General features: G+C 37.9%; 1 protein-coding gene across 3 annotated transcripts in view; it reads right to left on the bottom strand.

The window, feature by feature from the left end:
* The window catches only part of kcnab1 (potassium channel, voltage gated subfamily A regulatory beta subunit 1), a 118,666-nt gene that overhangs the window by 78,606 nt on the left and 27,074 nt on the right, over positions 1-12,986 (bottom strand). Inside the window, exon 2 of one of the 3 annotated variants that reach the window (XM_015378282.1) lies at positions 2,298-2,940. The exons of the other annotated variants lie outside the window; for them this stretch is intronic. Within the exon in view, the coding sequence (XP_015233768.1) occupies positions 2,298-2,506 (209 nt within the window). The 5' untranslated portion in view covers positions 2,507-2,940. The remainder of the gene's footprint in view (positions 1-2,297; positions 2,941-12,986) is intronic. 3 annotated transcript variants of the gene reach the window in all.

The raw sequence follows: 12,986 nt of genomic DNA, 5'->3' as shown, positions 1-12,986 counted from the left end.
ATATTATATATATATATATATATATATATATATATATATATATATATATATATGGGTTTTTTTTAAATAAGGTAAAAAAAAAAAAAAAAATTATGTGATCTTAAGATTCAATAAAAATGATAAAGCATTCGGACAGCACAGACCTTCTCCTAGCAGCAAATTTTGCCCAAAATCCTGGAAATCAAATTCATACTTGATCATTACAATAATTTTCATTAACTCTTAATGTAGGTGCACCTCTTTTAAAAAAGTCCTTAAAACCCTTTTATAAGCTCATAAGTTTATACATAAGGCACAGCCTGTGTCTGCAGCCTCTGGTGTCTATTCTGCTGTCACCTTTCTCATTCTCTCTGCTTCCTTCTTTGATCAACAGATAAAGACTTTGAGTGAGGCATGGCTCACCTTTCCTGTGTTTTTGTTTTCAGTATAATACATGCTGAAGCTGTCAATAGTCACTGCTGCCACTCTCTGCTTTAGGAGAACTGCATGTTCCACCAAATAATGTTGAAGAATCCTTTAAAATGTTCCTGTTTTGGAATAAAGTTAAATTTAATGACCTATGTACATTTTTGCCACTCCCAAAGTGGATGAAAGTATCTGTAGAATGAATGAATGACAATGATCATGTAATTCTGGGTGCATGAAAAGTCGTAGACATTGTGTCACACATGCGACCTCTGATGAAAATCTTTGCCTACAAAAAACAGAAAAGCTTGATGAAGACAGAAAAATTCAAATGAACTCTAAAATATAAAAGAAAAGTTTGGTGGTTTATGGCTTTTGCAAAAAAAATACATTAAGCTCAGATCACAACAAAAAAAAAGTTGAGCAAAAGTAAATAACAGTTTGTTACAATTAGCCCGTCTTCAGCTAAGGAAAAATATTGTTCATTTCATTTAACACTGCTGCAAAGGGCATTTATGTCGTTCCCATTCATGATATTGATATATTATTACCAATATAAAGTGACAAGTAACGAGCTGTAGCCGGGTCGATGCTCGGTCGCCTGCCTGCTCTCATTACACCTCAGGCAGCAACACAGCTCACTCACATTACACGCTGTCTGGACAGCTTCAGAGCCCAGACAATATGTAATATAAATCCGGTCTTTAATAGCAACACACCAGGTCATAGCCAAAGTATGCGATACACTTTATCACAGGAGTTTTGTTTAAAAAAGAAAGATAAATTATAAGCATTTGTCTTGATTTGTTTGCAGGAGAATCAAAAACAAACAAGACTCTTGGTTAATAAATGTCAGTCAATCTGAGGAGCCCTCTTGCTCCAGAAAGAAAAAAAAAGATATCATACCACTTTCATGCCAAATTTTGGGGATAGAAAATAAACATATTTGTTGCTTCTTAAGATGTATTCCTTTCATCATTTTTAGTTTTTTTAATAGACATTACCCGTAACAAAAATGTAACTTGATTTTTGTTTGTAACTCATGCAGCACTCATACTATTAGCAGGCTGCTTTCGCACTCCATTCTTAATGCAGTGCTTGTAAAATACACATATCTGAACAAGAATAGAGATGATAGAAAAGGACAACTCAGCTAAAGCTGAAGTCGAATCCAACTCAGACACTCTGCCCACACTGCAGACCTGTCTCTCCAAGCCATATGGGTTGAGAAGTGTTTAGGTGTGTGGGAGAGAAGCGGAGAAGAAAGAGCATTCTTCCATTCTCAAATAGTGCATGTGAGGGCACTAAGAGGCAGATCCAGATTTTTGCAGAAGAAGCATAAAGATAATGTATGAGAGCCAAAGTCAGAAAGCATTGAACAAAGACCAGTTATGTTGGAAACATTTAAAACATTTACTAATAACAACATGTGATTTTAAATGAAAACAAGGTGCTGGAGAAAGTTTAAAGAAATAGAAGAAAGTGGTTTCATCCATGGAGGAAGAAAGGCTCAAATTATTTGAAATCTTATTTAGGCACTGATATCTACTTAATCTGGAGATAAACAACTGATGTTATATTCTTTATTTATTAGTTCACAGTAAAGTATATCTCTATTTGTTGTCTTTTCTTCTTTTGAAATCCACCTGAGAGCTTTGTTTAAAATAACATAAAATCAGACTGGACAAAAATTATGACACATGTTCCTTATAGTATCCAAAACTTTCTAAAACATTTACTCTGTATCTCAAGTATTCAAGCATAAGCGAATCATTGCAGTTGTGGCTTAAAGGTATAACTGGGTAAAGAAACAAAGCAAAGAAACATCAGCTAGAAAATGTGTTTCCTAAGCCAAATAACTCGGCACACAATCGTGTTTCTGAGTAACAAACCTGTACTTCATGCCCGTGTGTTTGCCGGTGGACTCCTTCAGGGAGATGTGTCGGGGGGTGAAGGAGCCAAAGCTGCGGGCGATGATGGCCACGGTGCGGAACTTGGCCCTGGCCTGGTTCACCACATTGGGGCTGGTGGTGTTCTGCTTGCTGTGATCCCCATTCCCCCTCTTCAGGTTGTGGTCTGTACAGGCGATGGACACCTGCATGGCTGCGCTTCAGGGGATGTTGTGGAGAAGAAAGTGAAGAGAATGAGGAAAACTGGCAGAAGAGCCTTAACTCCGCCAAGCAGACCTTTTCAAAGAGTCACTTTCCTTTTTAAGTTCAGATTTAGTCCTCTGCTTCTGTTCTTTTGTTAAGTTCTTTGCAGTTTTCCCAGGGATTAAGTCTTCAATTGTTTTCTTGAAGGAGGTTCATCTTCATCACTTTGTTCCTTTAAAACAACCCTTTTCCTCTTTTCCGTGATCAAATTAAGCTTCCCATTTTCAGTCTTTCCTCTTAAAAGACAAACTGCAGCGCAGGTCAGTCATCAAACCCTGACAAGAACAAGGACTCCTCAGTTCTTCACTGGATCCTCCATTTATTCCATCATTGTGTTTTTGCTTTTGCGTCTTCCCTCTGATGCTGCGCTGAAGGATTTTAGCTGCAGAGAGAAAATCAGAGAGAGAGGGAGAGCTTGCAGAGGGTTGGCAGAGGCAAAGTAAAGGAAAGCAGAGAGAGACAGAGACGCTTTCCTGGCGCTGCGCTCTCCCTGGTCTGACTGTGGGAAACAGCGCACGAGCAATGGCATGTAAGAGAAAAGGGAGAGGAGGGTGAGGGAGGAGGGGACAGGGTCAGAACATGGAGTAGAAGAAAGGGACAGATGAAGCAAGGAGGAGGTGGAGTGATGGGTTTCGGGGGGTCACAGTCATGTCCTGGTAAGAGCACAATCGCACACTTGTGCCATCATTACTTTTTCAGTGTCCCTGTTTCTACAGTGTGCTACTGATATGCATGTGCCACAAATTTCTTTGTATTCCCCCTTCTCTTCTCCACAGACTTTTGCTTAATCTGCACTCCATGTTTGGGTGCTCAGCTCTTTTTGACATCCCCCTTCTTTTGGTGATTCTTTCACCAAGGAGGGAAAGATCTGATGCAACACACTGTTTCTCACTATAACTCCCTCCTACCTGCTCTCTAAGAGTGTTTAGCTGTCTTCCACATCCTCCTTCTATGATTACTTCATTGTTTGATGGGTTCCTTCCTATTTTAACCTTTTATTCTCCCACAGCAAACCATCTATTCCATTTGAAAACTCAACAGTAAGTTTTAATCGTTGTTCCGTTACTCTTTAATTATGCTTTTTAGGATGTTTATTAGACTTTAAACTCATCATCTGGCATGTAAAATTTGTTTTCCTCTATTTCATGAAGTTGCCTCCATAGCCCTGAAGTCAGTTCATTAGAGAGTGATCTTGTTCCTTTTCTCTGTGTGTGTTTGGGTGTAACACATTGCACACTCTTTTGGCCAGTTCTTTGTGTCTGCTCCACCATGGACACACTAGCAATATGACTTAAATATGTATTACTTTCTTATCTCAAAAGACATAGTGCCTCTAAAGAAAGATCTGTGCAGCAGCAGACTGCAATGGTTTTCATCTTCACATGCATAACACCAGTGTGATTAATATTTGTCACTAGGGGGGCAAACTTCTGCAAAACTTTGGAAACAGCAGAATGCTCCTTTAAATCAAGAGGTGCCCAAATGTATGAAGAAGTCATGGTCTTTGATTTACAAATGATTAGCAAGTGTTATGAAATTTTTATTACCTCAATCATATTATTTTTGAAGGAGAATGATAATGAATCCCAGATATCCATGAACATGTTTTGGTGAATGTATGCATCATCCCCAAAACAAAAGCCAAAGATGTAGTGAAGGCTCAGTTTGAAGCTGGTTCCAAAGTGTCCAGTTCTGGCTAATTATTCCAATAAGCAACAAAAAAAAAACAATTACCTAAAATTCAAGAAAATAAATTAAACCGCCTTGACCTGAATTTTTGGAGGTGTCTTGGTGACTGAAAAAAAAACATGAAAGACACATTTAAAGCTACAGTGTGTAACTTTTAGCGACATCTAGCGGTCAGACTGCAGCAACATGAACATCTCCCCCACACCGCTTCTCCCCCCCAACAGTACGGCGAGCGTTACGGGACAAAATGTCTTCCACGACGTCCACATCACCTACCTTCTCAAGTGATGAGGTTTGTTTACATAGATAATTTTACAGATAGTATTTCATTAGTCTGTGTAGGGTATAGATTTCATGTAGACTTAAGATAATAAATATACCCGTTATTTTTTCTACATCGTTGTGACGTTTTGGCGATCTCGCAATCACTAGTTTGTTGGCTCTGTGCTGCCGTAGCGCAAAGATGTCTGCCTCCATGGCTGCGAGACCCGCTCCTATGTAATTATAAATAACGAATTCTAAGGCAACGCAAATATTAAGGTTAAGAGGCTGAGCTCGTAGATGATGATAAAATAACATAGTTATGTATAATATATTACATTTCTGACTGTATATCCCTATAATTATTACACACTGTAGCTTTAAAGGAAAATGAAGAACCTGTGATAGACATCAGAATGTAAACTAAAGCATCATAGTATCAAATGTGGTGAGTAATATGCTGCAAGAGGGACTGGTGCAGTTCCCAAAACAGATTACATCAGCAGGAATAACTGTATGTAGAAACATGAAGCGAAATCTCACATTAGCCAGGACACTCAAGGTTGTGCACAAATGGGTCTTCAAATTGGAAATATAAATAGTTTGGGTAGTTTTTGCCTAAATATGTTCTTCTCATTTACATAGATGCAAGTTCTACAAGAGATTCATAGTAGGGTAGCCAGAGGATAGGTTGCTTACGCAATGTTGCAGACACGGCACATGCAACCCCCAAAGACAGTTATGTATCAAAGATATAAGGATGGAAGGATGCTGGGGATTGGGTTTGTAGTGTGCTTAGATGTACGTAGATAAATAAAAAAGAACTACGGTGATGCAGCGCTGAGAGAGGATGAGATTTGATCTCTGTATCTGTCTGTTTATATGGCTATGCATGAATTGGTGTGGTATTTTTTCTCCTCTGATTCTACAAGGGTGTCATTTTTATGTTAGTGGATCCTTTCACCGTATGTTTTTCTTTTATGGCTTCCCTGTTCATACAGTCTAAAAAACAAAATGCAGCTCCAACTTAAACAAATTTCTTCACCTGGTAACAAGTAATTGAATCAAGTTAATACAACTTAATTTTCCAAATTTAAATGTGTAAAACTTAAATAAATGAACAATAACTTGTTACAGTTGAAGCAATTAATTTAAGTAGGAGCAATTTCTTTTTAGAGCGCCTACCAGTGTTAAAAAGCCATGGATAAAATAATGTAAGGTAACTACCAACGCTGTTTTGTTTACATTGTGTGAAATAAATATACAGACCAATATACAATATTTTTTTAGGATTATTCTAACAAATAATTTGCCTTATTAAATGTGACCATGGATGGAGCTTTAGCTTTAAAAATATCCATATATTTCATTCTTATTTAATGTGTTGGATAAAAATAAGCATAATTAAAAATGCCAAGATGCCAGGGGTTTGTGAGATATCGCCATTTGCCCCACGGTGAAATACCCCCTACCTTCAGTAACTGCATAGCTTTGTCTTCTAGCCAGAAATGAGGTGGATTTTGAATTGCAAACCCATTGCAGACATAGGCAATTTACTCAAAAACATAATCGAAAAAAAAAAAAAAAAACATAATCGAAAAAAAAAAAAAACATAAAAGTTTAAATAAAAAATAAGGAAATAGGGAAACATCATCAGTGTGGAACATGCAACACTGACACAGAGCGCTTCGAGAGTGGAGTGCAGTTTATTTAATTTCCAAAACCAAAAAAAGAGTCTTAAAAAATGTAACAGATTTATAACAGATGGATAAATGGTCGGGGTCTGTGTGGTGAAGAGTTTTGTAGATCTGTTGCCTTGCAGCAAGAAAGTCTGGGGTTTGATTCCCAGCCTATGGTCTTTCTGCAAGTTGTCCCTGTGCATGTGTGGGTTCTCTCCTGGTGCTCTGGCAATCCAATAACATGACTGGTCGATTGACTGGTGTCTCTAAGTTGCCCTTATGTGTGTGCATGATCGTGTGCCTCTATGATTCAACATTTGGGGAACTGTTTGAATAATTTTAGAATAATAAAAAGTACAAATGCAAACCTACCAAGACATGACTGTTCACCTAAAACTATCAAGAAAGCATTTGAGAAGAAGTCAAGTGTCCATTAGTCTCTGAAATGAAGGAAAATGTCCATTGGATGTCAATTGTTTTTTTATCTTATAAATGTGGTCTCAAAATGGTGACAAAGCAAATAAGGCAAAAAGAAACTGAAGAGAGTGTACACTCATCCAACCCTATAATCTCCACCCCTCCTTCTCCCCAAGGCCATGATGAAACATGGCAATGGTAACCTTAAGGTCTAAAAGAAAAAATCTCGACAGAAGAATCTCTTCAAGGATTTGCTGCTGAAAAATTATTCTTCAAATAGCTGACATATTGGACAAAAAATCTGTCATAATAATCATTTTCCTGCTCTATCAAAATTATAAACAAAACTATAACTTTTAAACAGATTTAAGGAGTATAAGAACTTCATCATAACTTTTATGGGCAGGATTTCTAGCTAATTGCAGATGACATGTTTCTGCTGGCTCCCTCCTGCCAAGACCTACAGCATGTGTTTGGGAGGTTTGACACTGAGTGTGAATCAGCTGGGATGAGAATCGGCTCTTGGAAGTCCAAGGCCATGGTTTTTGGGTGGTAAAAAGTGGCGTGTCCCCCTCAGGTCAGAAGAGAAGTCCTGCAAGGAGTGAGAGGAAAATAATGCCCATAGATGGATCGGTGCAGCTTCTGCTCTAATGCAGAAGTGATGAAAAGAGAGTTGAGTGAAAAGGCAAATCGATTTTACCAGTGGGTCTGAATTCCTACCTTCATATATTGTCATCAAATCTGGACCATTACCGAGAGAACGAGAGGCCTTGGCAGGGAGGCCAGGCACTCCTTTAGAAAAAGGGTTAGGAGCTCTGCTATCCAGGAGAGGCTTGGAGTAGAGCCGTATCTCCTCCACATCGAGAGGAGGCTCACACATCTGTTTAGGAGGCCCCCCAGACACCTCTATCAGGAGGTATTGCAGCAGGCTCAGGGGAGGACGCCGGACACGCTTTAGGGACTATGTCTCTCAGCTGACCTGGGAACGCCTTGGGCTTCCCGCAGCAGAGGTGGAGGAGGTGTCTGGGGAGAGGGATGTCTGGGAGTCTCCGCTGAGACTGCATCCCCTACGGGTTGGTCCCTGATAGAATGACATTAACTTCCTCCTTCCAACCTCCCCTGCTTGCTTTCAGGTTGCAGCCATTTGTTTTTTCTGCTCACATCTCATCTTTAAGATTAAAGGAGTGAATAATAAAAACAAACAATCATGACTACACTGAAATATGATAGACATGAACAGAAACATTGATACAAATTATGTTTAAGAAAACATGAAGGAGAGCTTTTGCAGTCAGCCAGCAGTAAAATAAACAAGCAAATATAACCATCTAAGTTTTTTAGGCCTACCAGTATGCTAGTAAGTGGGGTCGCGAGAGGTGTTGGTGTTGGTGCCTATCTCCACCTGTCTACAGGCAGGGTACACCCTGGACAGGTCGCCAGTACATCGCAGCCACCAAGTAATGTTAAAGAATTTTTAAAATTCCTTCATCCAGATAATGATATGGATCATAGACAAATTTTGATGACTTGTTCCTTGGACTGAGTTGCACCTGTGCAAAAAATGTAAATATAATCCGTTCATAACTTTTCAGAATCAGAATCAGAAATACTTTAATAATCCCAGAGGGAAATTACTTAATCCCAGAGGGAAATTACTTACTTTTCAAGCTATCTTGTACACAGACAGAAAAATAAAAACACTCAAACAAACTCACTAAAAACATTACCTCTGCCAAATGACCAAATAGCAAAAAAAAAGCAGATCCTGATCAGTTTGCTGCTTATGAGTTACTAATGTTTAACACTTTTCAGAGAAAAGCCAATGAGCTTCTGGTTGAGGCTTTGTCAACATACGTTTTTGCTCAGATTTTTCTCATTAAATGTCTTTTACACTTAAGGATCAGATTAAATTTGAGAAACCCAGAGACCAGGTACTCGCATTCTATATATTTCCTCCTATCTGCGCCTCTGCAGCAATCATCACCCTGCTGAACTTTACTTACATCTCCAGATCAGTCTTACACTAAACGGAAAAGCAGCTCAGCCAAAATCAATACTGTTCTCTCCAAGGAGGATGGATCAACAGATTTCCAAACAAATCGAGACAAGAAAGCACAGCAGGCTCCTCTCTTTAATGAACAGTGAAACGTCCTAAATGATTAAAGGACCTTGGTGATAAAAAGCTTTCTATACATTTCCAGAAGAAATGGGTGAACTAGTTTAAAACACAATTACTGAAGCACTGAAATTAACTCTCATTAGCGGACTGTACCGATTCAATTCAATGTTAGAACTGTGGTCAATATAAGCTGAGACTACTCCTTAGTTTTAATAACAGATTCCTGTATAAGCTGAAAATCTCTCCCCTTTAAAAACTAAAGTATTCGCATAACATATATTGAATCAGAGCGCTCCGACGAGACTGTAAGCTCATAAAAACTGCCTCACTGGTTATTTGTAAACTAATGATTTCATTTAATAATTTTTGTGGCAGTCTGAGTACAGAGGTTATTTTTTCCTTTGCTTTATTTTTTATTTTTATTTTTTTTTTTTTGAGTAGGATAATTTGGGTTTATTTATTGGCAGTAATTTAATCGGTAAAATTTGCAAATGTAAATGAGAATCAGTCTACATATCCTAAAAAGATTTTTTTCTAATGAGTCTCCAATTTACTAAAATCCACCTGTATATTAATATATGCATCCACTTTACTATATTAATTTAGTCATACCTGGTTAAAATTTAATAAAATTAAATGTTAAAAACATCAAACTAGTAAAAACAACTCATCGTTTTGCAGATCACTGCAGCTCTCATCTGAGATAAAATTATCCTTTTAGTGCATGTTTCCCAGACAGCTTTGGTAACGCTGCTTTGACATGCCAACTTGTCCTGTTTTTGCATGTGTGAGTGTGTTTCCGATGTAAGGAGAAACAAAAATACATAGTGGGATTCTCTATGTCTGTACTGCAGTAATCTGGCTCATTACAGCCTCTGCTCTTCCAGTTGAGTTAAACCCAACCTGATTCATCAGTCGCATTGGAAGAGTCGTGCAGCTGCGCCCCAACGCAATTCATGCACTGTAGGTTTGTAGAAAAGATAATGGTGAGTGAACCTTTTTGCTTACTGTGTTGAAGTGATGATCTGGTTGTGGCTGAAAGGCATCTCATATGAGGATAAAATGCATAATTTTTTCTATGATATTTTATTCTAGTTTATCTTCAGTTTAAGGCTTTTTTTCTCACTGTTTCTGATAACAATCAGTTTTTTTATTTGTGAAGTTGCTTATGACCTGAATCCAGCAAGTGATAACTTACAATTCTAAGAGCAAAGCTCTGCCTGTGTCCTACTTTAGCAGCTGCATGTGTACGTCGAGCTTATGCTGAGCTTGGTCAGCAAAAGTCTACTTACAACTCGCTTCCCACTAAGATGTAAGAAGTCTTGGTGCCACAATTGAGCTATTTTAATGGCTTTTCGAGAAAAGATCATTCATATTTCAGTAACAGACTGTCAGTGGAAACCAGAAAGAGCTTTTTTTCGCGATGTTCTTGCTTTGTTTTGGAAATTCTGCACGCATGGGATCTATTACAACCCAAAGAAAATGCAAAACAAAATGCATAAACTACAAAAAAGGGACAATTAAAAAAGAGATTTGAAAAACTGTCAAAAATCTACAATACACTATTTCAAAGGCATCCAAAGCCCTAAAAGTAATGTTATTTACTGAACTATGCATGAGTCTCTTTCCACTTTCAAATCCTCTCTACTTTTGCTTTTCTTTTACACTCAAAAAAATAATTTAATATTATATGTAATTAAAGGCATCCTGTACAAAGTTAGGTTTCAACATGTTGATTTAATTTATATATATATAATTTACAAAAATATATATATTTATTTAATATTAATCATTTTATTGTTAGTTTTTATAATAGTTTCATAATTAATTATAAATGTATTTTTATCTACTAGTATGCCACTACAATGTACATTTTCCTGTATGTTTTCCTCTTATGTTTTCTTTTGTTAGAGCACTTTGAATTGTCTTGTTACTGAAATGTTCAATATGAATAAATCTTGCATTGCTGAGGGAAAAGTGAAACTTTTAGAAACCTGGTTTAAAGCTAACATAGCTTTTCAGAAAGAGAACATCATACTGAACGTCAAAATGTGTGATGGTCTGGGGCTATTAAAGGTCTTGGTTCTGTGCCATTACTGACAGCGCCATGAATATGGCTCTCTACGAGTAAATCCTCAGGGAAAATATTTAGCCATCCCTTTGTAACCTTGAACTGAAGCATACTTTAGTTATACAACACAACTAAAAAGGAAAATGTCAGAGTCATGTTCAGACTTAAATAAGATTTCAGTGAAGAAAAAAAAAGTAGGAATAGTGACTCTTCTTTACAAGGATGATACTATGGTGACTGTTTTTATTCATGTGTGTATGAGTTGCCCAATAGGTACAACACAAAAGTGCAATTTATGTTAGTTAAAAGGACAGCATTAGAGTCATCTTTCCTCTCGCCTAAAGGACAGAGTTGCTCCCAAAACTAAAGCTCTGTGTCTGCTGCTGAGATAAGCTTGCATCAATCAAACTACTCTGCTTCCCTCAGGTAGTACTTCAGCAGCATGGAAATAGAGTTTATTTTATTTAAGGATAAATGCTTTATTGATAACATCAACCCTTACTGTTGTTTTTGTCAGAGTTTCATCAAAAGTAAGGTTCTCACTGAGTGCTTCATAAACTGTTTTTCACCAAGTAGAAAAAGAAACGTGCCAAGATGTTCATGGTAAAGGGTCCCAAGGTTCCCATAAAAAATGTAGTGTAAAGCTTTTGTTGTTTCTAATGTTACTGTAATATCCAGTCTATTGCAGCATCTGAGGAAGTGAAAACTGAACAAACAGAAACCTGAGTTTTTTTCTTATTTTCTTTTTATTGAATGTTCTTCTTCTGTTAGTGTGCAATGTAAAAAAAATAAAAGCACAAACTAAAAATGTTAGTACATCAGTTAAAGCTACATTACTGCCAGAAATAAAAAAAATTTAAAATTATTTTTACTGCTTTTGCTGTAACTAAATAAGAATGTCAGCATTGACCTAAAACGTCGAAATGAAACTTAACATCAAAGGAACAAAGAAAGCTTAAATTGAAACCGACATGTCTGAAAAAACAGTGACAATAACCCACACACACATTTATAGTGCAAACACAAAGTCCTGTTGTCATTAAATGTTTTAGAGTCCCTTCTGTAGTGAAACAGGCCACAGATTAAAGGACAAAATGTAAGAGAATGGAAAGAAAAGCAGTTGACAGGTCTTATCCTTGTTGCAAAAAGTGCCGTGAAGCATAACGACTGCTGACGACGAAAGAAATGCTGATTTAATTAACAGATTTCTGGGTACTATTGAAATAAACTATTTCCTTTGATTTTATGACAAAACAGATAGTACATATCAGTTTTTTTAATATTACAGATATAGATATTCTAAACAAAAAAGCCCAAACAACAGTATTTCACCGATTACAAAAAGCAGGTCTGTAGTGGTTGGTGTCCATTAAGAGGATAAAGTATTTCCAATTATAGGCTTGTTTAATCCAACAGAACCAGATTGTTCAATATTATGTTCTGGGATATCTAGGTTCTGATGCTACACATTGACCCAGTGGGCCGCACTGCTGCCTTGCAACGAGAAGAGTTTGGGTTGGATTCCTGCCCGGACTGTCAGGTTAATTGGCTTCTTTATATTCTCCTTAGGTGTTAGTGTGTGTGTGAATGGTTGTTTGTCCTGTTTGTCTCTGTGTTTCCCTGTGATAGACTGGCAACCTGTCCTTGGTGTACCCTGCTTCTCACCCATTGACCACTGGAGATAGGCACCAGCACCGCCCCCCATGACCCCACTTTGGACTACCGTGACTTCTCCACCTCAAAAGGAGCCAGCTGAGGTGGCTCAGGCATCTGTTTTGGATGCCTCCTGGTCGCCTGTTCCAGGCATATCCCATTGGGAGGTGACCTCGTGGAAAGCCCATGACACGCTGGAGGGACACGCTGAATAATTTTAGAATAATAAAAAGCACAATTGCAAACCTACCGAGACATGAATGTTCACTTAAAACTATCAAGAAAGCATTTGAGAAGAAGCCAAGTGTCCATTAGTCTCTGAGATGAAGGAACATGTCTCTGAGCTGGCCTAGTGTCGCCTCAAGGTCACCCCAGAGCAGCTGGAGAAAGTGTGTGTGTGGATAGGGAAGTATGGACTGCTGCGTCCACGACCCGGTCACAGATAAAGCGGAAGAGGATGGATGGATGGATGGATGGATGGATGGATGGATGGATGGATGGATGGATGGATGGATGGATGGATGGATGGATGGATGGAT

The sequence above is a fragment of the Cyprinodon variegatus genome, unplaced genomic scaffold (genome assembly GCF_000732505.1).
Source record: "Cyprinodon variegatus isolate N-32 unplaced genomic scaffold, C_variegatus-1.0 Scaffold168, whole genome shotgun sequence".
NCBI lineage: Eukaryota > Metazoa > Chordata > Actinopteri > Cyprinodontiformes > Cyprinodontidae > Cyprinodon > Cyprinodon variegatus.
This window is presented reverse-complemented; position numbering and strand designations above follow the sequence as displayed.